Consider the following 26,009-nt stretch of genomic DNA (forward strand, 5'->3'; position numbering starts at 1 on the left):
TACCGTGGTGTGGGGTGCCATCTACCTACTACCTGTATCCCAGCCTCGGTCATCCTGTGTTGTGCTGCTGTTGTTGCTGCCCCGATTCTGAATGAGTGTGACCCAAAACTCGCTGGTGGTAGCCCCGCTTTGCTGAGGGCCAGGCGCACAACTGTTGTGAACTGAAATTTGCTCAAATGGGTGCCGTCCCTGTGTTTGAACAGTGGCCCTTCGCAAGCTGGTCGCACTGCCATGAATGCCAGCAGGCAGCAGACTGCGCAGCAGCTCTGGTCTTTGATGCATTGAAGCCGCAGGACCACCCCTTTGCTGGCCTGGTCTGTCTTTGACCGTCTCAGTAGTATCTCCAGCTCGGTTGTTCTGGGCATTACATCGCTGGCCTGCAAGCAGCGCTCAGCTTTCCCTGCCATCGAGGGCACCACTAGCTCGCTGAGGCGAAATGCCCCAAAGAATGCGGTGGAGAACGCTACCTTAAACAAGAGGTGTTCGAAGGTATCCTTTGTTAGGTCACCCAGTGTTGCCAGCAGTAGGCCCAGTTTTGTGAAGTCTATTGGGCGCCTGTTGTCCCTCCTTGTGCCCTCTGCCCACTTCCACCCTTTCATTGCTGCTTTGATATAATGGGAAGCCGCGGAGTCCTGCCCTGTCTCAAGTTTTGTGTAATGAGTCACGGCGGACAGGTGGGATTGTGCCCATGACCTGGATTTCTTGAATGCCCACTGGACGAACTTCTCGACCGCCCTGCTTGTGGTCCCCACGTCCCCCAGGATTTGGATGTCCCCTATCCGTATCACTGTCCCAGCATACTTTCTATACTAGCTGGCTGCTTCCGGGCGAGGGGTTGGTTGACCAGCTCCGATAAGTCAACCCCGCCAGGCCCCACAGTTGTACCGGGAAGGGGGTCATGTTCTGCCCTGCCCCTGGGGCCAGTTCCCTGAATCTGTCCATCCGTGCTCTTGACAGGGCGTCTGCTACCTCGTTCTCCACCCCTGGTACATGGCGTGCTCTCAGGTCCATGTTTCCTTCCCACTGCAATTTAACCAGTTGGCGCATTAATCGCAGTCTGTCTGGGCACCTGGCTGATCCTCTATTATTTGCCTGTACTACCCCTTTGTTGTCTGACCATAGTGTCAGGTTCATGTTACGCAATTCCTGTATCCAGATTGTTAGAGCTACTATGATGGGGAACAGCTCAAGGAATGTAATATTGCTGGTTATGCCCTGCCTGCACCAACTGCTGGGCCATTGGCCCGCGCACCATTTACCGCCCAGGATTGCTCCAAAACCTGTGCTGCCTGCTGCGTCCGTGAACAGCGCTATCTGTCTGCTTGCGACCCAACCTTCTCTCCAGATCATTACCCCGTTGAATTCTGCCAGGAATCTGTCCCACATTAAAAGGTCCTGATTGACTCCGTGCCCCAGCCTGACGTGATGGTGCTTGAGGAAAAGTCCTGCCATTAATTGGGTTAACCGCCTGGCGAAAACCCTGCCTGCTGGGATAACCCTGGATGCAAAATTGAGTTTGCCTATTACCCTTTGGAGGTCCGTGAGTGTGGTCTTTTCCCGACCGCAGAGGCCCCTAATGTCCTCCCTGAAATCTTTCTCTTTTTCGGCGGGGAGCCTGGACGATCCTGCCACTGAGTCTAGCTCTATCCCCAGGAATGTCATTTTTGTCGCCGGGCCCTTTGCTTTTTCTCCCGCCAGGGGGATCCCTAGTTCCTCTGCTAACTTTGCACATGCTGTTAGGGTGTCGCCGCACTCGGTCGACTCCGCGGGGCCTGTGAAGAGTAAATCATCGAGGTAATGGAGTTTCCCTCCTTGGGGATGCCTGACATGTAGTGCCCATTCTAGGAAGGTACTGAAGATTTCAGAGTAAGCGCAGGATACCGAGAACCCCATGGGCATGGCTATGGCTTTATCAAAGTACAGCTTTCCCTCCCACCGGAAACCCAGTAGGTGGAAGCTCGATGGGTGAACCGAGAGTAAGCAAAAGGCGGATTCTATGTCCGCCTTTGCCATAAGGGCCCCACAGCCCGCTGCTCTGACTAGATCGATGGCGTCATCCTCTGTAGCGTAACCCACTGAGCATGCTTCCGTGCTGATGCCATCGTTTACTGATGACCCCTCAGAAAAGGACAGGTGGTGAATTAGGCGGAACTGACCTGGTTCATTTTTGTGTCCACCCCTAGTGGTGAGATCACCAGTACCTTGCTCATGTGAGAGGGAAGGGGGCCCTCTATTCTACCCAAGGCCTTCTTTCTCCAATTTCTTAGTGACCACCCCTGGGTGTTGTAGCGCTGATTGCAGATTATTTGCGCTGCCTGGGGGGAGAGGGACCGCAAACGGAATAACAAAACCTACCTCAAAACCTTGAACTAGTATTGCAGCGTCTGTCTTGTTGTGGTATGTGTTGACTAGCTTGCGTAGTTGGTGATTGTTGATGGGGGATCTGGCTAGCCTGCACCTTTGAATATCTTGTGGTCCCTCCTCGCCCTCTTTGGTTGCGTCACTGCTTTGTCTTCTCTTTCTTGTTCCCCTTGTGTTCCTTCTTGCGTCTGCACCCCGCTGCCGGGTGTACCCCGCCGCAAAAGGAGCAAATGTGTTGAAACTTGCAAGAGGCCCCGTAAGTACATTTGTTGGCCTCGTATTTCCAGCATATTGCCACTGCCCCGCTAGCGTGGGGGGCTCTCCATAGGCTGGACTGTTTGGATTTTTGGAATGTCCTCCCCCTCCCTTTATGGAAGGAACCCCGAAAGGGCTGTTCGCTCCTCCCTGCCCATGACTTGGCCTCCCTGGCTACCATCATCTTGTGAATGAAACCTGACACATCCTCCTCATTCCATTCCATCTCTGGGTGTGTTTGCATTTTCAGACGGAAACCTTTATCATATTCTAGCCATGCGTCGCCAGGGAATTGCCTTTGTGCTTTATGTATGTTGGCCTCGTAGAGCCATAGGTTGGCTGCGCAGCACGGGAATTTCTCTACAATTATGCATGCCATTATCCTAAATGCATCCAATCAATTATCAAAGTTTCTTTCCTGCCTCTCTTTCCGTCTTTCCCTTGTCTTCCTCATCCTTCTTGTCGCAAGTAGTCAGGTCCAGCCCATCTAATTGTAGCTCTAAAAGTGTAAAAATGTATATAAACTCCTTCCTCTATATCCTTTCTTTGACTGCTAGTGGTATGAGGCTTGCTAGGCCTGTGGCCCTCATGGTCATGGAAGCCGGATCGGGTGAGGGCCTTGCGTATGATTCTGGCGCTGGGAGCACTAGGCGGGTCACTTGGTGTGGTCGCACTACCCCATGCTGCTATGGGGGACCCTATCTTTCCATGCACCTCTTGTGTCCCCCTGGCCCCTCAAGCGATCCTGGCGTGCCTGACCTGGATCTATCAGATGCTAGGGCAACCCGGATACCTCCCCTTCTGTTTGGGCTCCTGCCGCCCCTAACCCCCGCATACCCAACCCCTTAAGCAACAGTGGTGCCATGGTTTTGAAACCCTCTCACACTATTGTACTAATATGCTCACCGCTTGATGCTGTGTCCTTGGTCCCCCTGCTTGGTCCTGCCACCGCCGGATTGGCTACAGGTAGCAGGGTCTTTTTCTGGTAGGCTTTCTTGGGTGCTTCTGTCTCTGGTAGCTTGGCTGCCACTCTCCTTCTCCTCCTGGGTGCTGACGCGTTGGTGTCGTCAGTTTACTGGTTTGGTCCTTCCTTGGCGTCCTGCAACAGATGTGGCTGCAGCCACTCGCTGCCATGTACCTCCGATGCTGCCCGGATTTTCCTCAGCAATTCTCCCAGGTCCTCTGGCTGTCCTTTCCTCCTTCGCTTTTCCATCTTCTGGTGGGTATGTGGACTGGTGCCAGCAAACACAGTTGTGCCGCCACCAATCCTTATGCACCAAAATGCTGCTCCTGGATCAAAACGCTGTTGCTGCGTGCCAGAAAACTTTTCACAACAGCTCTCCGATTGTTGTAAGCTGATCGTGCACCCGGAGCACTTTTAAGTTGTTCTGAGAGCCTGTCCCTTTAATTCTGCTGGGCCTCGCTGCATGCGTGAGCCCCTTGTCTGACCTCATGGTACCACGCTCGCCGGTGCCGGGTCAGCTGAGGCAGAGGCGGAGGAAAGGACTCCCCACGTCACTCTCCGTTCCGGGCAGGCCCCACCGACGGACAAGGGAACAGCCCCGGGGCCCGATGGGGTTCTCGGTGAGCAGGCTCTTTCCGATCTCAACCTGCTACAGCTGCCCTGCCTCTGAGGATCACTTGCGGCCCACCCGGTCCTGGATGGGAGGTCCCGGTTTCCAGGATACCAGGTTAGTCCCTTTACCGTGCCGCGAGCCGGGATCCCTCCAGCTCCCGCGTCACAGATTTGGCGCCCAATTCAAAAGCTGAAATCTCCAGGCGGCACTCCTTCTTAGAGCCTCCCCGGCAGCCCGCGTCGCAAGGGCTCGAGATGCCGGATGGACCGGCTGGGCAGAGCTCCGGCTCCGAACTTCAAAGGGGGCAAAACTCTCCGGGTGCCCTCTTTCCTTAAGCCTCCCCTGCCGTCTGCGTCGCAAGGGGTTGAGACGCTGGAGGGACTGGCGGGGCATGGGGTCTGACACGCTTGGCTTCAGATAGCGAGGGAGGCTCTGATACGCAAGGGCCTTCGATCAGCCGCACTCGATCTTCCTCCTTTGTTGTTTAGCAGCGACGGTCGATCCCTTCTGTGGAACGCACGGGCAGAGATTCGCCTCAAACTCCAAAACCGGGAACAAAGACAAAATTTGTGACGCGCCACTGCTGCTCCACGAAGATAGGAGCTAACTTGGGGGAGCGGCGCTTATATCCTCCCCCCCGAGTTTTCCCCGCCTAGCTGGCGGATTCCCCCATTGGAGGGTTTGTACCCAGCTCGGCCCCCCATTGGTCGGGGGGGCCGACGCCTTCCTGGCAGCTGCAGCGGTGAGGGGCGCGGGTGCTTTTCCCGCTTCTGGGTGCTCTAACGTACAAAAAACAGTTCTCTCTGGGGCTCGGCTACGGTTATGGCACCGGCCCTCAAGGCCCCCTTTGGGGGCAGCCTCTGCGACTCTGCAGCCTCAGTCACTCTTGCCTTGTTTGCCGAGCACTTTGTCGCTTTCTAAGGTTAGGTGCCCCCCCTCTTGCTGTGCACTTGGTCAGCCATGTGCACCAGGCGTGTACACTTCGGGCGCTTTGACTGGTGGCGCAGGGGAGCCGCATGGGAGATCATTCGATGATGGGAGTGTGTAGTGCGAAATACCCGGCAGTGCAAATCTGGACTCGCATTCGGTCACCTCCGGGCGGCCGCCATGTTAGGTGCAGGTGGGACGAGGCACGGAGCAGCAGAGCCACAAAATCAGCACAGGGAGCTGCGTCGTTGTCAGGAAGGCAACCCGCTGGCCTGCCCCTTTCCTGAGGCTGTGCGGATGCTGTGTATTGGTCGGGATACTCGTCTGCCAGGAGTAGCGGGTCAGCCGTGTTGTTTGTATGTTGAATCACTAGTACGTTCTGTTATTCCCCAGGGTCTGCACCGGACTGCATGGTCATCCTTATTCATAAAACAGTGGACAGAATGCTGTGGCTTGCTAGTTTTGTTTGGGATATAAAATCCCAACACATAGCTACACACTGATGATAATTAGTAATCAATATTCTGTGTCTATTGTCTCTGACTGTGCTTGTAATTGATGGCTGTAGATGCAACTTTGTATTTTAACACTGCACTATGTTCCACTCTGTCTTCCAGGAGATTGTTAGAGCAATGGACGATGATGAATTTGGCGGTTTTGAGGTAAGTGCTTTAAAAAACATAAATGATTAGCAGAACGGTTGAAATGTTACAATATGATGGGCATATAAATGGGGCAGGAATTGTTTACTCCATAGCGCATGATAGTTGCAAGACACAGAAGTGGAAATAGTTCTACTAAAATTTTCACAAGTTCTAAAATGGAAAAGGATAAACATCCGCGTAAACATGAGATGGCAATAATAAGTGAAATTATATATATATATATATATATATATATATATATATATATATATATATATATTCCGATACGTGTGCTCTGCACTTGAAGGTGCACTCGGTGAACTGTAATCTGTTCGTTAGGGCACCGCCAGCACTTCAACCTCGAGTGTTCGCCTGACGCGTTTCGGATGATTCCTTCCTCATAGGCTCACTCCAATGATTTGCTATCAGCTGACACTCATTTAAATGCTCCAATGAGCTTCTTCACCTTTTCCCAACGCCTGCTGGGACTTGTACGCGCCGGCTCAGGCGGGCAGCACCACCCTTGGATCAAGGAAGGGGCCACAGCGCGAAATCACGTCGTCGCTACATGTGGGGAGAGTGCTTATAAATATGGACATTGCCCGCGCCTCACGGCCCAGTGAGGGCTGAAGGAACTTTCACTTACCACATCCCATTGGGGCAAGAGTTTTGGCAGCAAGACACTGCAAATCCCAGAAGGCATTGGGTGAAGAACCAACGATCCCATTGGAGGAAGATTATTTGAATAAATGTCAGCTGCCATATCAGTTACTGGAGTCAGCCTATGATTAAGGATACGTCCGAAACGCGTCAGGCTCAGTGAGTGGTTGGAGCGCTGGCGGTGTCTGAGCAAGATTGCAGTCTCCCGAGTGCACCCTCAAGTGTTGAGCACTCGTATGGGAATATTTTCGCGCCGGCTCAGGCGTAGGAGGGCAGCACCACCCTTGGATCAAGGAAGGGGCCACAGCGCGAAATCACGTCGTCGCTACATGTGGGGAGAGTGCTTATAAATATGGACATTGCCCGCGCCTCACGGCCCAGTGAGGGCTGAAGGAACTTTCACTTACCACATCCCATTGGGGCAAGAGTTTTGGCAGCAAGACACTGCAAATCCCAGAAGGCATTGGGTGAAGAACCAACGATCCCATTGGAGGAAGATTATTTGAATAAATGTCAGCTGCCATATCAGTTACTGGAGTCAGCCTATGATTAAGGATACGTCCGAAACGCGTCAGGCTCAGTGAGTGGTTGGAGCGCTGGCGGTGTCTGGGCAAGATTGCAGTCTCCCGAGTGCACCCTCAAGTGTTGAGCACTCGTATGGGAATATATATATATATATATATATATATATATATATATATATATATATATATATATATATATATATATATATATATATATATTATCTACTGGCGGTCGCCAGTAGATAGTTATAGTTAGGACCCTGTTTCCATAGGAAATCCGCAACATTCTATTTGGAATAACTTTGGCGCCGGTCGATGAATCCTCGCGAAATTTTCAAAATAGGTGGGGCGCTACGCTCCGCTCCTACCCTGAAAGTCTCGGGGGGATTCGTCAAGCGGGGGCTGAGAAAAAAGGGGGGTCCCAAAACGCTTTTTTCCCATGCATTTTTCCATAGGACCTTTAGACACAGCTACAGCCCGAACGGCTGAACAGAGTTACTTGAAATTTGGCAGAGAGGTAGTCCTCAGGTCAAGGAAGTGCCTTTTGTAAGTCTGGTGTAAATCTGTTCAGTAGTTCCTGAGAAAATAGCATTTAAATCAATATATATATGTGGGCGGAGCCTAACCACACATCTCATCCTGAGATCTGATTGGCTGTCAGCACTTCATCCAAGAAGTGTTGGCAGCCATCTTGGGACCAATATACATGATAGCACCTCATTAAAAAGCATTGCAGTTAATAGAAGATTTTAAGACTTTAGTTACATTATAAATCATTTGTTGATGGTACCATACTCATTTTAGGAATTGTGGTATGTTCTAAGGTGATTTCACCATGTGAAAAAGCCTTCTGCTGGGATATCATGATTGAGAGAAAAATATTTTCTCATGCTTTTACCACAGAGGTTTGGAAGGTGATCTATAAGCTAAACTGAGAGCTTATTTTCTGTAAATTCACATTATCTTTCTCAGTCATGTGAGAATGAAGTCTGACATTCTCAGTAAAACATGTACATCCAACAAGGGCAGAGACTGTCAGTTGATTCCTTTGTGTTCTACTGCAGCTTTCCAGAGTGTTCCAAAGAACTACTAGAGCGCTAACCGTCCTACTTATGATAAATGTATGGCACACCTGAAGCCATCTTGCTTGGATTAAAGTGGTAACTCTTAAAACATTTAATTTAAAAAGGAACAAAATGAGGGGGTTCATTTTTCCATAAAAAGTATGATTAGTGCTGCAGAAAGAAAAATTAGGGCACATTTTGAGTGACTTCTCAAATCCTGACATGCAGACTGAAACATGCACTTTCAATACCAGCAGCAGTTTTCCCTGGTGAGCAGTAGCTTTACTACAGTGATCTAATGAGCAAAAAGAGTGATAACATTCTGATTTTATGGCAAATGTGTGACACATTTGAATGCCTTCTTGATGGAATCAAAGTAAAAAACTGAAAGTATTTCCTACTGAGGAGACTGCAGTAAATGAGGAAATTAGGAAACTTCATAACAAATAAGTCTCCCAAGATGGCCACCAGAGACAAAAGAGCCCAAATGTAGCCCAAATATCACCCAGATGTAGCCCAAGTATAGCCCAATGACAGAATGTCCAAGAATGTTCTTAAAAACAACTAGAGCACTTACTGTCTTCATTATGACAAAAGTATGGCACACCTGAAGCCATCTTGATTGGAATAAACTGGTAACACTTAAAACATTTAATTTAAAAAGGAACACAATGAGGGGGTTCATTTTGCCATAGAAATTATGATTAATGCTGAAGAAAGAAAATGAGGGCACATTTTGAGTGACTTCTCAAATCCTCTTCTATTTCATTAAAAAATTCTGACATGCAGACTGAAACATGCACTTTTAATACCAGGAGCAGACTTCCATGGTGAACAGTAGTTTTACTACAGTGATCTAATGAGCAACTAGAGTGCTAACATTCAGAATTCATGGCAAATGTGTGACATATCTGAATACCTTCATGATGGAATCAAAGTAAAAAACTGAAAGCATTTCCGACTGAGGAGACTGCAGTACATGAGGAAATTAGGAAACTTCATAACAAATAAATCTCCCAAGATGGCCACCGGAGACAAAAGAGCCCAAATGTAGCCCAAAATCACCCAGATATAGCCCAAATATAGCCCAATGACAGAAGTGTGCAAAACACTTATTATTTTGTGTTTTTGCAGTGTTATATAGTGCAGACTTGTCAGGTATTGGAGTGCTTTACATGAGCATTGGTTACATCACACAAGAACAAATTCATTTTGGTTGTAGACATGGGGAGACTAAGTGATTTGACCAGAATCACAGAATGTCGAGCTGAAGCAGAAACTTCAACCTGGTTCCCCAGTTGCAAAGTCTGCAGTTCTGGAAGTAACACCACATCCTCTCCCCTAAGTGCAACATTTAATCAAGTTGTCAACTAGATAAAAAAACATAAAGATAACAAATAATTTAAAAGTGCTTTGTCGCTATTTGAAAACTCAGAAAATATGTCCTTATTTTAGTCTTTTAGAGCACTAACCATAATTTTGATGCCAATAAGACCCTCTCATATATGTAATTTCTAAAGGAATGCTCTAGGTATTACACTTTTGATTACATCAAGATGATGTCAGGCGTTCCACACTTTTGTAATAAATATAGAATGTTAGCAATCTAGTTGTTCATTAGGATACTGTTGAGAGGCAGAGGCCAGGGGCACGGACTCTGAAAATTGAAGGCAGGTAGGAGGGTGCAAAGGCAACAATTTAACCACACTGAGCAGGCAGGAAGGGCCGTGGAAGCACAACAGACTATGGAGGGCAGTGGAAAGGGGGCAGGGGCAACAAACCAACAATACAGGACTTGCAAGAGAGGCTGTTGGAGGGAAGATCTATTACGGGTCAAGGAAGCTAGGGGCGGTCCCCAGAGCCCCGGGAGCCACCACAGAACTGAGCAGGAGAGTGAGTCAGGGACAAAAGGGGCACCTTAATTTGAGCCGGGGTGCCTAGGAACGCTTGCTCCAAAAATGAAGAAAACAGACATATGAGACATGGAATTGGAGGCAGAATACAATGGCAGTTTAATGAGAAGATGCAACTTCAAAGAAACCGCAGAATAGAGACATAAAGTACAAAATACAGAATCCAGATAATCATACAGCTGTCATGATATTCTCTGTATCTCAATTAATGGACTGACAGAGAGAGAGAGAAAACACATCTATAAATGCATCATGAGAAACAAGTTACACCAAGGAAAATGTTACCTAGGGACACTCACATTTACTCTTAGAGCAAGCATTCCTGCAATTACAATACAACATCTTTTAAATGCAAAAGTAAAGAGAACAATGGTTAAACATAACATGACATTTCATATAGGTAAAATAGAATAAGAAACTTCAAGCAAAGCAGAGCAAGACATTTTAAGCAAAGGAAGACAGCTCCCAGTTCTTGGGGAAAACCTGCACAGCCTGTTAACCTACATACAGACGGCGAGGTTGTCCGTCGATATCTGTGGGTGCTCCCTTTTTATATCATTTTGTGGGCTCCTTTGCACGCTACATCTACCTACGTATGCTACCCAAAAGCTTCGTCTGCAGATTTTACCAGACATTTCGTCATTTACCCACTTAATGCTGACAATGGACTGGGTGAAAAGGTCAGTCTCTCAGGCCAATCGCTTTTCGTAAGTTCCATAGAGCAAGCAGAAAATAATGGGTATTGTACAGGAATTCAATATATTCATGTATAAAATCTCCTCAGTTCTCCTAACTTGACGCTCTGCGGTTGCCACTTCCTTAAAAGCGGGAAACCTGCCCAGGAAGCAAGTACCAGTCCAGGATGCAGCCTACTGTATGTCGACAGCTTCAGGGGGATGTTGAACTTTGATACCGAGCACGGAGCACTCGGGTAGGGTGGGGGCTACTAGTTTGGAGCAGAAGGCCTCGCAGACCTGCCTTCAGACTGCTATACACTAAAATTGCAGAGCTATGGTCAATTTAACAAAGAGGCCTACATATTGAACAGAAGGGCCTACACAGGGGTTTTATGCTGGCTGAGTGGTAAGGATGTCTCAGGATAATTATATAGCAACACAGGACCCGCTGGTCAATTTAATACGGCCTACAAATGCGGCTGGCAGGGCAAGGACAAGGGTCTCATACTTCAGGTGTGGACAGAACGGGCCAGGGGCCCCCTGTGATACAAAATCTACCCTCCTTCAAGGCTGTGGCAATGTAATAGACCATTGTGGGCAGAAGGAAGAGGCAATGGTAGTACAACCATACATGCCAACAGACCCGATTCAGCCAGGAAACGTCCAATGTTTTTAAGCTCAAATGGGCTTTATTTGATCTGTCTCCTGTCTACAATATCCTCTTTTTCAATGTAACTCAAAGGGGAAAATCAATACCCCAGTTTTTTTTCAAAATCTCCCTCTTACCAAGTTCAAAATGTTCGCAAGTATGGTACATTGGATCATGGAAGGAAATGGGATAGGGACATGGACTTGGATAACAGAGGACAGGAGAGACATGGAGAGGTGCACCAAACTGACCCTGCAGGGCAGGCATCAGGGTTTGCAGCAGCACAATACACCACACAGGGCATGCAGGACGGGAGTGCAGCACAACAATCCATAGAAAGCAAGAGGGAGGGGACAGGACCATGCACATGGACAACAGAGAACAGAGGGGCAAGAGGCAATGGTAGCTAGCTGACCATAATGGACAGACAGGAGAGAAGGCTGCAGCATAACAGACCATAAAGGGCAGGAGGGACGGATCAGGGGCATTACAATGGAACAGACAAGCCAGGAGGGAGGGAGTAGGGGTCTGCACATGTAAACAGAGGGCTGGGGGCAAGGGGGCAGGGCAGGAGCAGCAAGATAGCCATGGAGGTCAGGCATGATGGGCACTAGAAGCAAGACACAACATGAAGAGCAACAGTGAGACTGTGATGGCATACACACAGACCATGGAGGGAAGGTGGGAGGGGGTCAGGGGCAGCTAACTGACCACACAGGGAAGGTGGGAGGGGCCATGGCAGCACAGAAGACCATGCATGGCAAGTGGGAGGGTTAGTGGCAGCACAATGGCTATGATGGGCAAGAAGGAGGGTGCAGGGGCATGCACAAAGGACGATGGAGGATAGAAGGGAGGGTCAGGACCTGTGCACAGACAAGAAAGTTCAGGGGAAGGGGCCTCACAACAGACCACACGGGGCAGGCAGGAGGAGCAGTTGCAGCACAACAGACCAGGGAGGGCAGAAGGGTGTGGCAGTACAATGGACCATGTAGGACAGGAGGAAGAGGATAGAGGCATGGCATGTGGACAGGCAGGGTGGAGGTGGCAGGGACAGGTTACAGTCATCTGACAATGCTAGGCAGGTGGGAGGGGAGTGGCAGCTCAACAGAACACTCAGAGTAGATAGGAGTGGCAGGTCCATGGGACATGGTGGGCAAAAAGGATGGAGCAGGGGCATGCACAAAGACATCGGAGGGCAGGGGGAAGGAGAATAGGGGCAGCAAGCTAAGCACAGAGTTTAAGCAGGAGGTCAATGATGGGGCATAGAATTGGGCAATGGAGGGCAGGAGGAGTGGACTGGTACACCATACTAAATTGAGGGCAGTGGCAGCACATCAGACCATGCATGGCAGGAGGGAGGAGGCTAGTCCATGGATTCACACAACAGAGGATAGGGAGGAGGGGGATGGGGCAGCAAGCTAACTGTTCAGAGAAGGCGGGTGTTAGAAACTTTATTGTTTTTAAAACATTTTGTCTGTGCAAACTACTTAAAATATGAACAAGTATGCAGCATAATCTCACTTTTATTCAGGAAGAAGAAGACGTTAGTGACTGTGACTCCGGGCTCACTTGGCAAAAACACCCCCTGACCCTCCACCCCCTATCGCAAAATGTAATGCCCGTGAAAAGGGTAGGTGAACACAGTGTTATATAGAACATAGTCCTGAGAGCACGATTGAAAATGAAAACTAGATATAGTGTATGGTATAAACTATGCACCAAAAAGTGTGATATAAGATGAACCAGGCGTGAAATATAATATGCAATACATTGTGCGCAATGACAGATTCATTGGAGAGCGCGAGATAGCACAGGCACTAGCGCGTGCTATGCGATATGCGCCTTGGAGTGTAATATGCACAGGGCAGTGTTGTGTAACCTAACTAGTCTCTAAAGTTGTAATATAAAATATGTGCTGGGGAGTGTAACGTTGCATATGCACTGTGACAAAGATATGGATCCCAAATTGTAATATGTATGGCATAGCACTGTGCGTTATAACATAGGCATCGAGGAAGGCACGTTAGATGGGGCAATATAACCCGTGCGAAGACAAGTGTGGCATGACATTTTCACGGGGTGGTGTTACAGTGCACATGGGCTAGAGAGTGTCATAGCATATGCACTAGCTAGTGGAATACAATACAGAGGTGTGTGGCACTCGGCAGGCAATGGTGGGTGTAACACAGCATTGGGCTCTGTCAGGAGCGCGCTGTGACTCGCAAGTGATGTTCGTCCCCTTTCCAGAGAGTAAAATAAAAAGTATTATACATCCGGCAGTGGATGTGTGTTTTATTAACTGTGAGGGGGGTTTCTTGCATAGTTTTGGTCGAATTTTTGTCGAATCCCCTTTGAATGGCTTGGTGTGCATGTGTATTAAATGTGCCCGTCAATAGCTACCCATGTTTGTATAAATAAACGACAAGGGTGTCTACCGGGATTAGGCACGGTAGAGCATCAGACATGTCAGAGCTTCACTAGTGGTGTAAATACATTCCACGTGGATTAATTGCATGCATAGTCGCCTTTTAATGAATATCACGCAAATCGTCATGGTGATAGGTACGTACGGTTTGTCCAGCATGTCCTAGGCGTGTCTATAAATATATATTTTTTAAAAATAATAAAAAACAGTGGCCGGCCCTGGGGATTGGGGTCAAAAAAATATAATTAGGAGACAGGCCCTGGGGGATGGGGTCATCAGGGCCAATAAATTAGAGTAAGAAGGGGAACCACACAGCCCCCCTTCTTAAAAAAATAAAATAAATAAAAGACTGGCATCGTGCCGGAGGCCATGCCCCCTCCATGCAGCACTCTGCAAACGCGCCCCCAACAGGCATCTCCAGTATGCGCCAGGGAGCTGCGCTGCAGACAGGTGTTCTGAGGCCAAGCCCCTTTTTACACCTCTCTGCAACGCAGCTCTGTGGCGCTTACTGGAGGTACCTAGTGGTCTAGTGTGACCCTAGGGACCCTTAGGATTCAAGGGGACTTAATCTCTCAACTTAGAACAGCCACAGGGCGCGTTTACACAGTGGTGAAGGGAGGGGACGGGGCCTGAGGTGACGTGTGCAAACACGCACCATGGCACGTTTTAAATTGGGGATATAATTTCCCTTCAATACTGAGGGCCCCTGGGGGCTAACTAGCCCACCAAGTGCTTCCAGTAAGCGCCACTGAGCTGCATTGCAGAGAGGTGGTCCAGGCCGTGCCACTTTTTACACCTCTCTGCAACGCAGCTCTGTGGCACTTACTGGAGGTACCTAGTGGGCTAGTTGGACCCTAGGGACCCTCAGGACTCAAATGAACTTAATCTCCCAACTAAAAACGGACACAGGGCGTGTTTACACAATGGTGAAAGGAGGGGACGGGGCCTGAGTTAACGTGTGCAAAAACGCCCTGTGGCCTGTTTTAAGAGGTAGTTTTAATCCCCATGCCCTATTATATACTAGGGGCTTATAGAGGAGGTAAGGCTAATCACAGGGGGACCCCAACGCATAATGTTCCCTAGTGTATGTAGGTGTTTTCACTGTATTCTAAGTGTCTTTTAACATAGCACTGGCTCTAGGACTGGTTAGTCAAACTCAGTTACCACCAGTATCCGTCTGAAAAAGTTGAGGGTACAGGATGATTTTGCAACAAGGCTTCTTTCTGCTCTTCTTTTTGTTCTTTCTGCACGTTATCCTTCTTCCTGCACTTATCTTCGTATTTGAGGACTTCTGTTGCTTCTTTCTGCACTTCTTTTGTTTCTTTCTGTGCATTTTTTCTTCTTTCTTCACATGTCCTATCTCTGTAGGCATAGTTAGAAATTAGCATTTAAAAAACCTTTGAAATTAACAGAAAAAACCATAGGTTTCAGGCACGTTATAGTTAGGAATTAGCATTTAAAAAAACTCAGAAATTCACTGAAAAAACCATAGGTTTCAGGGGTGTTATAGTTAGCTGGACTTTTCACTTGTACAAAACCATTGAAATTCCCCCGTTATAGTTAGTTCAGCTAACTATAACTCGCGCGCCCGCAATGCACTGCTGATGACGTCACATATTACATCACTCATGACATGGTCAGTGACATCACTCATGACATCACTGATGACATCTCAAATGACATCACTGATGACATCACTGATGACATCATCCTTGTGATAGAGTGGCAGACCTCCTCTCACCCTAATATAACCTTTGATACACACATTCAAAAATAGAGACTAACATTTTCAAAACAACGGACATACCAATACCAGTTACAACAACCTCTTCAGTAATTCTAAGATCCACATACACATCCACTCATTCACCAACAGTCCAATACAGTCACTCATACATGTACTCACTCATCATATGTACTCATACACCTATACATCCTGTTACACAATGCCACTCATCCATAGAGTTACTCACACACATAGTCACTCATGCTAATAAAGAAACAAACATACATTTACTTGCATATACAGTTATACACACACCACCACACTTACTTCTACGGAAACTTACACATACTTAGTCTTTTAAACAATCACTTATAGAAACACATACTTATTCATACAGGAACTCTTTCAATCTCTCACTCTCACATATACTCACATATATACACCAATAGTCACATATACTAGTTTAAAACATATGTAGTTACTCATAAAGACACTATTGAGACAGTCATTCACTCACTAACACACCCATACACACACTCATCCACCCATACAGTCCTGCACACATACTGTGTTCAACACATACAAACAGTGAGTCACTCATTCATGCACCTATGCACTACGTAATACCCCCACCGAACCATGCAGACACTCAGACTGATACTCAAAAAACCAACTAATAACCTATATAGACACCCATGTAGCTACTCACCAACCCATGCAGCCACTTATACACAAAGTGAGAGACTGATACAGATATTTACATATTTAAACATTACTCACTAAGCCATGTATTCACTATGATACACTTAATCAGTCAGTTACACAATCAATTTTTCAAAAACAAATCATCCATTTAGACACTTATATACCCATTTATTCTTCCATCGACCTTGAGATATACATATATAAAACATATTTAATTTTCAGAATAACACACATTCACTGGATGATGTCATCAGTGATGTCATCAGTGATGTCATTTGAGATGTCATCAGTGATGTCATGAGTGATGTCACTGACCATGTCATGAGTGATGTAATATGTGACGTCATCAGCAGTGCATTGCGGGCGCGCGAGTTATAGTTAGCTGAACTAACTATAACGGGGGAATTTCAATGGTTTTGTACAAGTGAAAAGTCCAGCTAACTATAACACCCCTGAAACCTATGGTTTTTTCAGTGAATATATATATATATATATATATATATTTTTTTTTTTTTTTTTTGGAGCGTTTTATTGAGTTGCTCAGTCCCGCCCCAATGGACGTATGCAGGCTTGGCATTATGGGTGTTGCAGTCCGTACGCCTCAATAAAACGCTCCAAAAATGCTTTGATGCCTCTGTTCCTTTTCCTGCATGCCACCGAAGAAGGGCTACGGCTTGAAACGCGTCTGGTTCTTTGTGCAAGTTGGAAGCTGAGAACTTTGCTTACTGCCACGACCAGGGGTGGTAGTGCTGTCAACCCCTACAGGTGTGACTTCCTTAGTGGGGACACTTTGGTTTTGTGTGTATAGCGGCTTGTCCAGCCGCAAGGAAGTCCCGACGCTTAATCAGCCAAGCAGTCTGAGGTCTTCCTGAGAGCCAGCTCTTTAATATTCATGGGGAATATCTAGAAAATTTGAAGCTGGACTAAATAATACACACTGAAAATATAATTTAAGTATATATATATATATATATATATATATATATATATATATATATGTATATATATATATATGTATATATATGTATATTGCGAGGGAAACAAAATGGACACCACAGCCAAAATTGCTAATGTAAAATATTACACGTTTCCACAGCCCCTTGGAGAGACCCCTAGTTTTTTCATCCCACTTAAAGCCCTGGAATCAAAACCATGTCACAGTCACCTCACGTCCTGGCACTGTGCATCATGCATGACTCATGGCTTTCAAGTTTTCAGATTGCCTATATGCAGGGGCATAGTGAACCCTCCCCCACCCCACCTCTTGCTTTAGGAACTACAGCGAGGATGAAGTTCTTGACGGGCTTCTTCTGTCCGCAACTGGTTAGGTGGGTGGATGGGTGAAGGGTTGATGGAAGGATGCGTGGCTAAGTGAAAGGGTAATGGAGAAGGGGAGGATGGATGGATGAATGATTGACAGAATGGATGGGCGAATGGGTGCATGGAATTATCTAGAAAGATAATTTTGTGGTCAACAGTCATGTTGAGTCTGGACTATTGGTATTCTTTGCTTTTAGGTAGGCTGTTTTGCTTTAATGATGAAAAACTAACCACATATTCAGAATTTAGCAGCTAAACTTATTCGGACCCGAGTGTTGATCTCATATTTTCTCTAATCCTGTGACGCATTACTGGCTCCATGTCAAGCCATAGGTCTCGGTCTCGTTGTGTGGCTCATCAAACTTTTGACTCCAAAGGCACCTCTTTCATTTGAGGTTTTCTCAAACATTATGATCCATTTGTGCACTTAGGTCTGCTTCTACTTTCCTCGTTGCTACTACACTTTTTTGCAAGATCGAGATGAGTAGACTAGTCTTTTCATACTTAGTTTCTAAAATCTGGTCAACCTTCCTTTTGACATGAGATTCATGGGGTGCCATTTACAATTGAGTGAGTAGCTTTAGACTATGAACTAGAAAGGAGTGTGCAATTCCTATAAAGACATGTGGGGAAGACAGGTCTTTCTTTGTGATGCCCTCACACACCCAGAGAGGTGTCATGCTTCATCATTGGGCGGTTGCCCCTCGTCAGGCTGGCGCTGTAATGCCTGAAGGGCTCCCGAAACCGGGGCTCTTTGGCTGGGATCTTTTGAAGAAGAAGAAGGTGCGTGCGGGTGTGGGGGGGGGGCTGGGTAGAAGAACGAGGGGGTGAGATAGTTAAAATAGGTAAGGAGCAGTCCTATTGGGTCAAATTTTAATAAACTAGGTAGCTCCCGCCTAATTAAAAACTGTGTGTGTGCCCCTGTGTGGAAAATAATGTTCCTCAAGGGTCAAATTATGTGTGTCAATTGGCACTTCGTCAGGACCGGTAAGTGTAAAGAAGTGCACTACCGCCTGGTATTCAGTATAATGACTTGAATTACCAGTGAGGTAGGGAAGCCCTAGTAGACGTGTACTGGGGTGTTCAGTAGACCTGTAGGAGAAAGAAGAAACAAGAGGGGAAGGGACAACCAAAAAGGGCGTTAAGGCATGGGCCTGGTTGGAAGAAATGCATTGCCATGGTGGCAATACAGCGTGACACTACAACTGGGTATCGATACATCTTATTAAAATCATAATATGTGCACCAATAGGTGTGACTGGTCAGAGAAACAAACATCAACGGGTTATTTGAAACAAAAGTGGAAATGACACTGGTAATGAATACATATTAGTAAATCCGCTATCTTAGGCAAATTAGGCAATGAATACGGCTGGTCAAATGACAAAGCAATTGTCAAAGGTAATGGCAACGGCTTGACAGTTAAAAAGGTTTCCGGACAAGTGAGTGAAATACATCCAGTCGTGGCAAATGACCACCAAACTTTTAAATGAGTTCATAATGTGCAGTGTGGTGAAATACGTCGCACATTAGACACCCCATCGCTGCCGTGTGTGCATGTGTACCTTTGTACCAAGGCTGGTAACATCTTAGTAAAAATGCATAGTGGCATAGGAACTGACTCCGAGGGTGGTGACGCTGGGCTAGTGCGTAAATGGCTGCCCGAGGCTTGTGATCTCAATGTTAAGTGCGTGGTAGCATACGATCTATTGGCTGGCTCTGGGTGATATTATCATTGAGCGGGAGGTAACGCTGAGCTAATGTGCAAACGACCACCCGAATGCCGTTTCGGCAATTGGGGAGAAGTGCTGATGGTGAAAGTTAAAAACAGAGTTAACGGAGGTGAATTGCCGGCAGTGAGGCAATTAAGCAAGATATCTCCGTGAGAAGGCGCGGTGGGTGCTCTACAATTGCCTACAGGCTACACGTACTCGCACAAGTGTAAAGGTCACGGTATACAAACTAACACACAAACACACTCCCGATGCTCGCATGAACTCACCCCAGTACAAGTGTCTGAGGCTGACGGGGCTAGCCAGAGCACGTCATTGCTCCGGTGATCTGTAAATGAATTTGCGATCCATTCAAGTTGGGTTAGAAGGAGCTTAGATGGCTTACAGGTAGTAGAGGGGCTCCTGCATGCAAGGTATACTTACAGGCGTCGAGAGGCAACTTGCCTTCGTCCTACCCTTGCTCCGGGACCCGTAGTGGAGACTTCCGGGTTACTCGTTTTTATAGCAGAGGCTAGAATGCTAATGTTAAGGCGGCCTTCTTGGAAGGATGCGGTCCGGAAACCTTTATTGAGAGGGACACTGATAATGTAAGGACAGCCAAGATTCACAGTTGGTGAGTCAAGAAAAACGGTTGTTACCACGGGAAAGAGTGCCCTGTGTGGTGTGAAAGGTGTTCCCTATAGTCTATATGTGTTAACAAATGAAAAGGTAACCCTAGAGCAAGTGATCTGCTAACTGGAGCATAAAGGTAAGGGGAATGGGGGTGGTTATAGTACTCATAGTTGGAGTTGTCGTGCAGAGGCTAAATTGTGGTGGGCTTGCGAGTGTGTGGTAGGTGGACGGAATATACAGCTGTAGGTCCTCCTACCTGAGAACGTGGTGCACTGGAGACAGAGTGGAACCAGGCCCAGTGGCTCTGTAGGGGGCACAAGTTCTCTCATGTTTGAGTTCTGTCCACATGGGACACAGAATGGAACAGGTACAATAGGTCTAGGGGGCACAAGTTATCTAGTGATTTAGTTCTGCCCAGGGAATATCATCATTGAGACCCCTTATGTGCCCTCCCAATTTCAAGACCCAACATTGTTCTTTTCTAAAGAGAGCCTCCTTAGTGATGGTAGTGAAGGCCTCAAGAACTGTCCATTATATGTCATTGGCCGAGTGATTATGTTCCACAAAATGGGCACACATTTTTGTGTTTGTTTTTTGTGCAACAAAAGTTGCTCCTATGTTCTTGGATTCTGACCATTACCTTGTAAACAGAACCGACCTATGTGGGGTACGACCCAAATTGGGGAAATTTTCCGCTGCCTTTCACCCAGACTAATGCTATACCCCGTCACGTTCCACCCTACATAAGCTCGCAATTCATCCTTGGGAATAGATGAGTATGCGTCGATATCTCTGCTCATATCGGCGACTCCTTTCATTAAGGCTTTATTTTTTGTGCTAGGTCTGATGGAACGCGGTTGTCGCGGGAGTAGGCATCTAATGCAAAAAGAAACATGGTCTGGAATGCCCATGACGATCAATTGTAACTGAACGGCAGCACTAGATAAGGAATACCCTTATTAATGGTATGTGGCATTAACCCACACACCCAGCAATTGGTTGTATTCATGACTAGTTGGTGCTGGTGCAGGAGCTGAATAAACGAGTTGTTTACAAACTCTGATCGTCTAGCTTGTTCATGTTCAGACAGAGGGTGGAAGGAGTGTAAGGAGGCAGTAGGAGGAGGAATAGGCTGTACAGTGGGTGCAAAGGGCACTTGAGAGGAGAAGAATACAAATCCTACAGAAAACACCATCATACTACATAGTATAAACAGACATAAAAATACAAAACGTTTGCTCTTCATTATTCTACATATTTTCATTTTAAAGTTCATTTCCTCAGCGAGTCTCTCCTTCTTGAAAAACTCCATCCTCTAATCGTGCCGCTCGCGGCGGGTGTGTATCTTCTGCTAAGGAGTACGCCTGTCAGTCCAGGGAACGCCCTAGACCAACCAGAACCGTTGACCTAACGTCTTCGGCCTGTACCCCAAAGTCTTGGCACCGCGACCCTGCGGCTGAACCCGGATGGTGGTTCGAAAAATAAAAAATAAAGTTCTTCAGATGGGAGAGCTATGATATCAAAAATAGTAAGGGAAGGGAATTTTTATTTGTCCATATGCCTTAGTCTCAGGTTGTAGCGGTTTCTGCCAGACACTGTCTGGTCTTGAAACAAGAGTTCAGGCTCTGTGGTGTCCAATCGAATTGACGGTGGCACAGCTTCTTGCAAAATATCGTCACTCTCTTGTTCTGAAGTTGTGCCTCTTATGCGTGCATCACTAAATGGTACAAAACGAGGTACAGTGTCTGTTTCAGAATCAGCAATACCCTCCTGGACCCACTGGTCATATGGTAGAGGCAAGGGGATCCGCTTGCAGTGGGCGCCGTGAATCCAATTCTTTTTCCCTTTCACTCGAACCGCTGATCTTGTCGACAGAAGTACGAGGTGAGGGCCGATCCAACGGGGCTCATCGTTGCTCTTCCGCTGGAAGTTCTTCACGAGAACCCACGTGCCAGGGTCGATAGGGTGTGCGGGAGCTTCAGAGGCCTGGGGGAGAGTATCGTGCACCTGTTGGTGTAAAACACGCAATTTAGCCGTCAATTCATACAGATAGTCAAGCAGTACTGGATGTTCGATTTCGCTGAATTTTGTCGGTCTTGGCACACCCCATACATTCGCCAGGCGGCCAAAAATCACCTCATATGGACTAAGTCCCACTCGTGAATGCACAGTCATTCTGGTGGATAGGAGTGCTAAAGGCAGAGCGTCAGGCCATTTAAGACCGGAGCTCGCCTAGATTTTGGCCAGCTTGAGCTTTAGAGTGCCATTGTAGCACTCTACTAATCCAGCTGATTGGGGGTGATTTGCAGCGTGAAATTTCTGATTTATACCTAATCCCTCACATACATTCTTCATCACTCGACCCACGAATTCACTCCCATTATCACTCCACACCATTCTTGGCATTCCAAACCTGGGGAAAAATTATTTCACAAGGGCTTTGGCTGTGGATAGAGCAGTGTTGTCTTTTAGGGGATATGCTTCTTTCCATTTTGAAAAGGCGCAAACAACAACCAATACATATTTCAAGTTGTTGCACCTTTCCATGTGGATAAAATCTAGCTGCAAAACCTCAAATGGATATGATGGAGGCACGAAATGACCAGCTGGAGTTGGGGTTCCCCTACCAGGATTGTACTTCAAACATACCATACAATTCTTGACCACATTCTCTGCACACTTGGGAATTCCAGCATTCTGCCATACTGGAGCCAACAACTTACAGATTCCTTTCCTACTGATATGTGCTATTCCATGTGCCATAGTAACCACTGGAAGCACATATGCATCAGGTAGCAACCATCGCCGATGTTCTGACAAATCAACCCAACAACCATTCTCATCCAATTTACCCGTACTTTCTCTCCACTTGCTCAACTCTTTCTCTGTGGCTTCAGCTTGAAGGGACTTCACACTCTCTATCGTGTCTTCACACATTCCAACATCACCAACCCATCTTGCAGGGCCTGCAACATACATTCGAGTCTTCACATCTTTTGCCGTTTCTTTCGCGATTTCGTCAGCAAATGCATTACCACGACCAACATCATCAGTGACTTTCTTGTGCGCACTGCATTTCATAATCGCAACTTGTAACGGTAGGGTCAGGGACTCAAGGAGATCATTCACCAACTTGCCATTCTGAATTTTAGCTCCATGCGAAGTCAGGAACCCACGTTCCTTCCACAGTCGCCCAAAACTATGGGCTACACCAAAGGCGTACTGGCTGTCAGTATATATGTTCACTTTCATTCCTTCAGACAACACGCATGCTCTTGTAAGGGCAATCAATTCTGCTGCTTGAGCCGAATTATGTGGCACACGTGCAGTTTCAACGATCGTGTGCAAAGTCGTGATAGCATATGCAGCAGTCGTATCACCATTCGGAAGCTTAAAGCACGAACCATCCACCCATAGGGTACCATCACACTCAGTCAGGGGAGTATCTTTAAGATCCACTCTTCCTTTCGTCTCTTCTTCCGTTCTGAACAGACAATCATGTTGCTCAATCTCATCTAGGTCTGCTGGAATCGGCAATAATGTAGCTGGATTTAACGTTTCGCATCTCTTTATGTGTATATGGTTTGCCAATAATGTCAATTCATACCCTGACAATCGAGCACTAGTTAAGTGCTGTGTCTTGGTCCTGTTTAACAATGTGTCCACAGCATGTGGAACCATAACAATTAATGTGTTATCCATCACTAGTCCAGCAGACTGTCGAATAGACATAGCTGCTGCGGCTGTGGCTCTTAAACAACTTGGCAATGCCCTCGCTACCGGGTCCAAGGTTGACGAAAAATATGCGCATGGACGCGGTCTGTCGCCAAAAGGCTGTGTTAACACTGATAATGCGCAACCGTCTTTTTCATGAACATACAATGTAAAAGGCTTACTGTAGTCAGGGGTACCCAACACAGGAGCTGAACATAATGCATTACGCAATTCCAAAAAACTTTTCTGACACTCTTCAGTCCATGGGATAGGATTCGGTGTATTTTTACAGGTTAATGCTAACAAAGGTTTCTCCAGCAAAGAAAAATTTGGTATCCATGGCCTACAGTATGAGGTAATGCCCAAGAAAGCACGCACTTCTCTCTGTGTTCTTGGCACACTCAATTGTGCAATGGCTTGAATTCGTTCTGGGGCCAGTTTCCTTCCCTCCTTCGATAAGAGATGACCTAAGTAGGTCACTTCTTGTCGACAATATTGCAATTTGGAGAGAGATACTTTATGATGAGAGGCAGACAAATGACGCAACAAGGACAATGTAGCTTCTTTGCAAATCTTTTCAGTATCCGCGGCGATTAGCAAATCGTCAATGTACTGAATGAGGATAGCGCCACTCGGTAAAACAAGTGCATCAAGCTGCGCTTTTAAAGCTTGACTGTATATAGATGGACTTTCACAGTAGCCCTGTGGAGCGCGTTTAAAGCGGAAGCTTCGACCTCCTAAACTGAAGCCAAAAATGTCCCTGTTCTCCTCCGCAATTGGGATGCTAAAGAAAGCATTCTTTAAATCTATCACTGAGAACCATGCAGCGGAGGCAGGAATCATAGTTAACAAGGCAGTTATATCAGGGACAACTGGAAACTGTGGCACAACAATCTTATTTACCTCTCTAAGATCAATCACAAATCTGTAAACAGGTGGCTGTGAAGGGTCCGTTACTTTTAAAACAGGTAAAACAGGACTGTTGCAAACGTTGCCTCTTGTCTCTTCAATTACACCCTTTTTAATCAAATCACTGACAATTGCTAACAACGCTTTCTGACCTTCATTGGAGATCTTGTACTGGGGAATGCGTGGCAATCTGACATTGGCTTTCAAAGTGACCACATATGGCGGTATTTCCAAGAGACCCACATCATTGGGACCAGTAGCCCAAAGGACATCCGGAAGGGATGACAATTCAGGCGGCATTGTATTCTTTGACAAATACATCGGGGAAATCACTTCCTTACCCAATGTAAGTTGCACTCCTGAGGGAGAACAATATAGCGTTGCATGCAATCTTTTTAACAAATCCAACCCTAGCAGATTTTCACCACAACCTGTCGTTAGGATGAGGGCTGCTTTTAGCTCACAAGGTCCAACAGAAAGTGGCATAGGACTAGAAATCGGGTTCCTAACTGGGACGCCAGAAAAACCTACTGAAACATTCATTTCGCCAGACAAAGGCGCGCCAGGGAGTTTTGAATGCATAATTGAACTCTTTGCAGCACCAGTGTCCAGCAGAAAGGGCTCTGTTACACCCGCTGTAGTCACTTTAACATACGTTCCACTCTGATCCACTGGTACTGAAACAACTCCCTCTCTCTGTCTATGGCTGTCCTAGTAATCATTACCTTCCACTTTGTCGTCTTCTGCTTAATAATCATTATTATAGTACTGAGCTGTATTACCAGTCGCGTTGGCTTGCTGATCAAAACTATTTATCGTATTTTGAGGCGGAAGAGGACGCGCGTTCTGGGGAACATTTCCACGCCCTCTACCTCTAGGAGCTTGCTGACCACCTCTACCTCTTGCGCCATACGCATTACTAGTACGCTGCATTAATTTAGGACAGCTATACTTAAAATGACCTTCCTCCCTGCAATATGAACATTGATTGGGACCTAGAGGGATACGTGGTTGATAATACCCATTCATTTGCTGGTTATTCTGAAACTGTTGGGGTTGCTGATAGTTACCTTGGGTTTGCCTATAATTATTCTGTCCTCCACATGGCGGGTAAGCCTGCTGTAAAAGGACCTTCGTTTTCAGTTCTTTCGTTATCTTGTCTGTTCTATCCTTCTCGTCTTTATCTCTATTTTCGTAATACTGTGCAGTAGCCAGTATTTGCGCTGAAGAGGAAACGGCCCGAGAACTCTCTGAATCTTTTAATTTCTTACACAACTCGGGGAGTAGATTCTGCACAAATTTATCAACAAATAACCGTTGGCCACCTTCAGTACTCATGTCTTGACCACTGTGGTCGATAAACGTTTCTTCAAACCTTGTAAAGAAATCGGACACTGTCTCATCTTTCTTCTGCTTGCATGCGGATAGTTTATCCCAATTCACGCGCATCGCGGGCATTATAGTTTTCATGTATGTAATAATTCTACCAGGGAGTTCTGCTACCAAGGGGTCAGGCTTCGCGCCACCAACTTGTCTAGTGTCTGCAGCGATGATATTAGCCCATGTGTTACCCAATTCTGCAGCGTGATCTACATTACGAATGGATCCCCATAA

At 46.7% G+C, this 26,009-nt stretch overlaps 1 protein-coding gene across 2 annotated transcripts in view; it reads left to right on the top strand.

Moving 5' to 3' along the window:
* The window catches only part of CCDC91 (coiled-coil domain containing 91), a 1,604,885-nt gene that overhangs the window by 189,915 nt on the left and 1,388,961 nt on the right, over positions 1–26,009 (top strand). For both annotated transcript variants that reach the window (XM_085652331.1, XM_085652332.1), the window contains exon 2: positions 5,738–5,782. In XM_085652331.1, the coding sequence (XP_085508457.1) occupies positions 5,753–5,782 (30 nt within the window). In that variant the 5' untranslated portion in view covers positions 5,738–5,752. The remainder of the gene's footprint in view (positions 1–5,737; positions 5,783–26,009) is intronic.

The sequence above is a fragment of the Triturus cristatus genome, chromosome 4_1 (genome assembly GCF_964204655.1).
Source record: "Triturus cristatus chromosome 4_1, aTriCri1.1, whole genome shotgun sequence".
Classification (NCBI taxonomy): domain Eukaryota; kingdom Metazoa; phylum Chordata; class Amphibia; order Caudata; family Salamandridae; genus Triturus; species Triturus cristatus.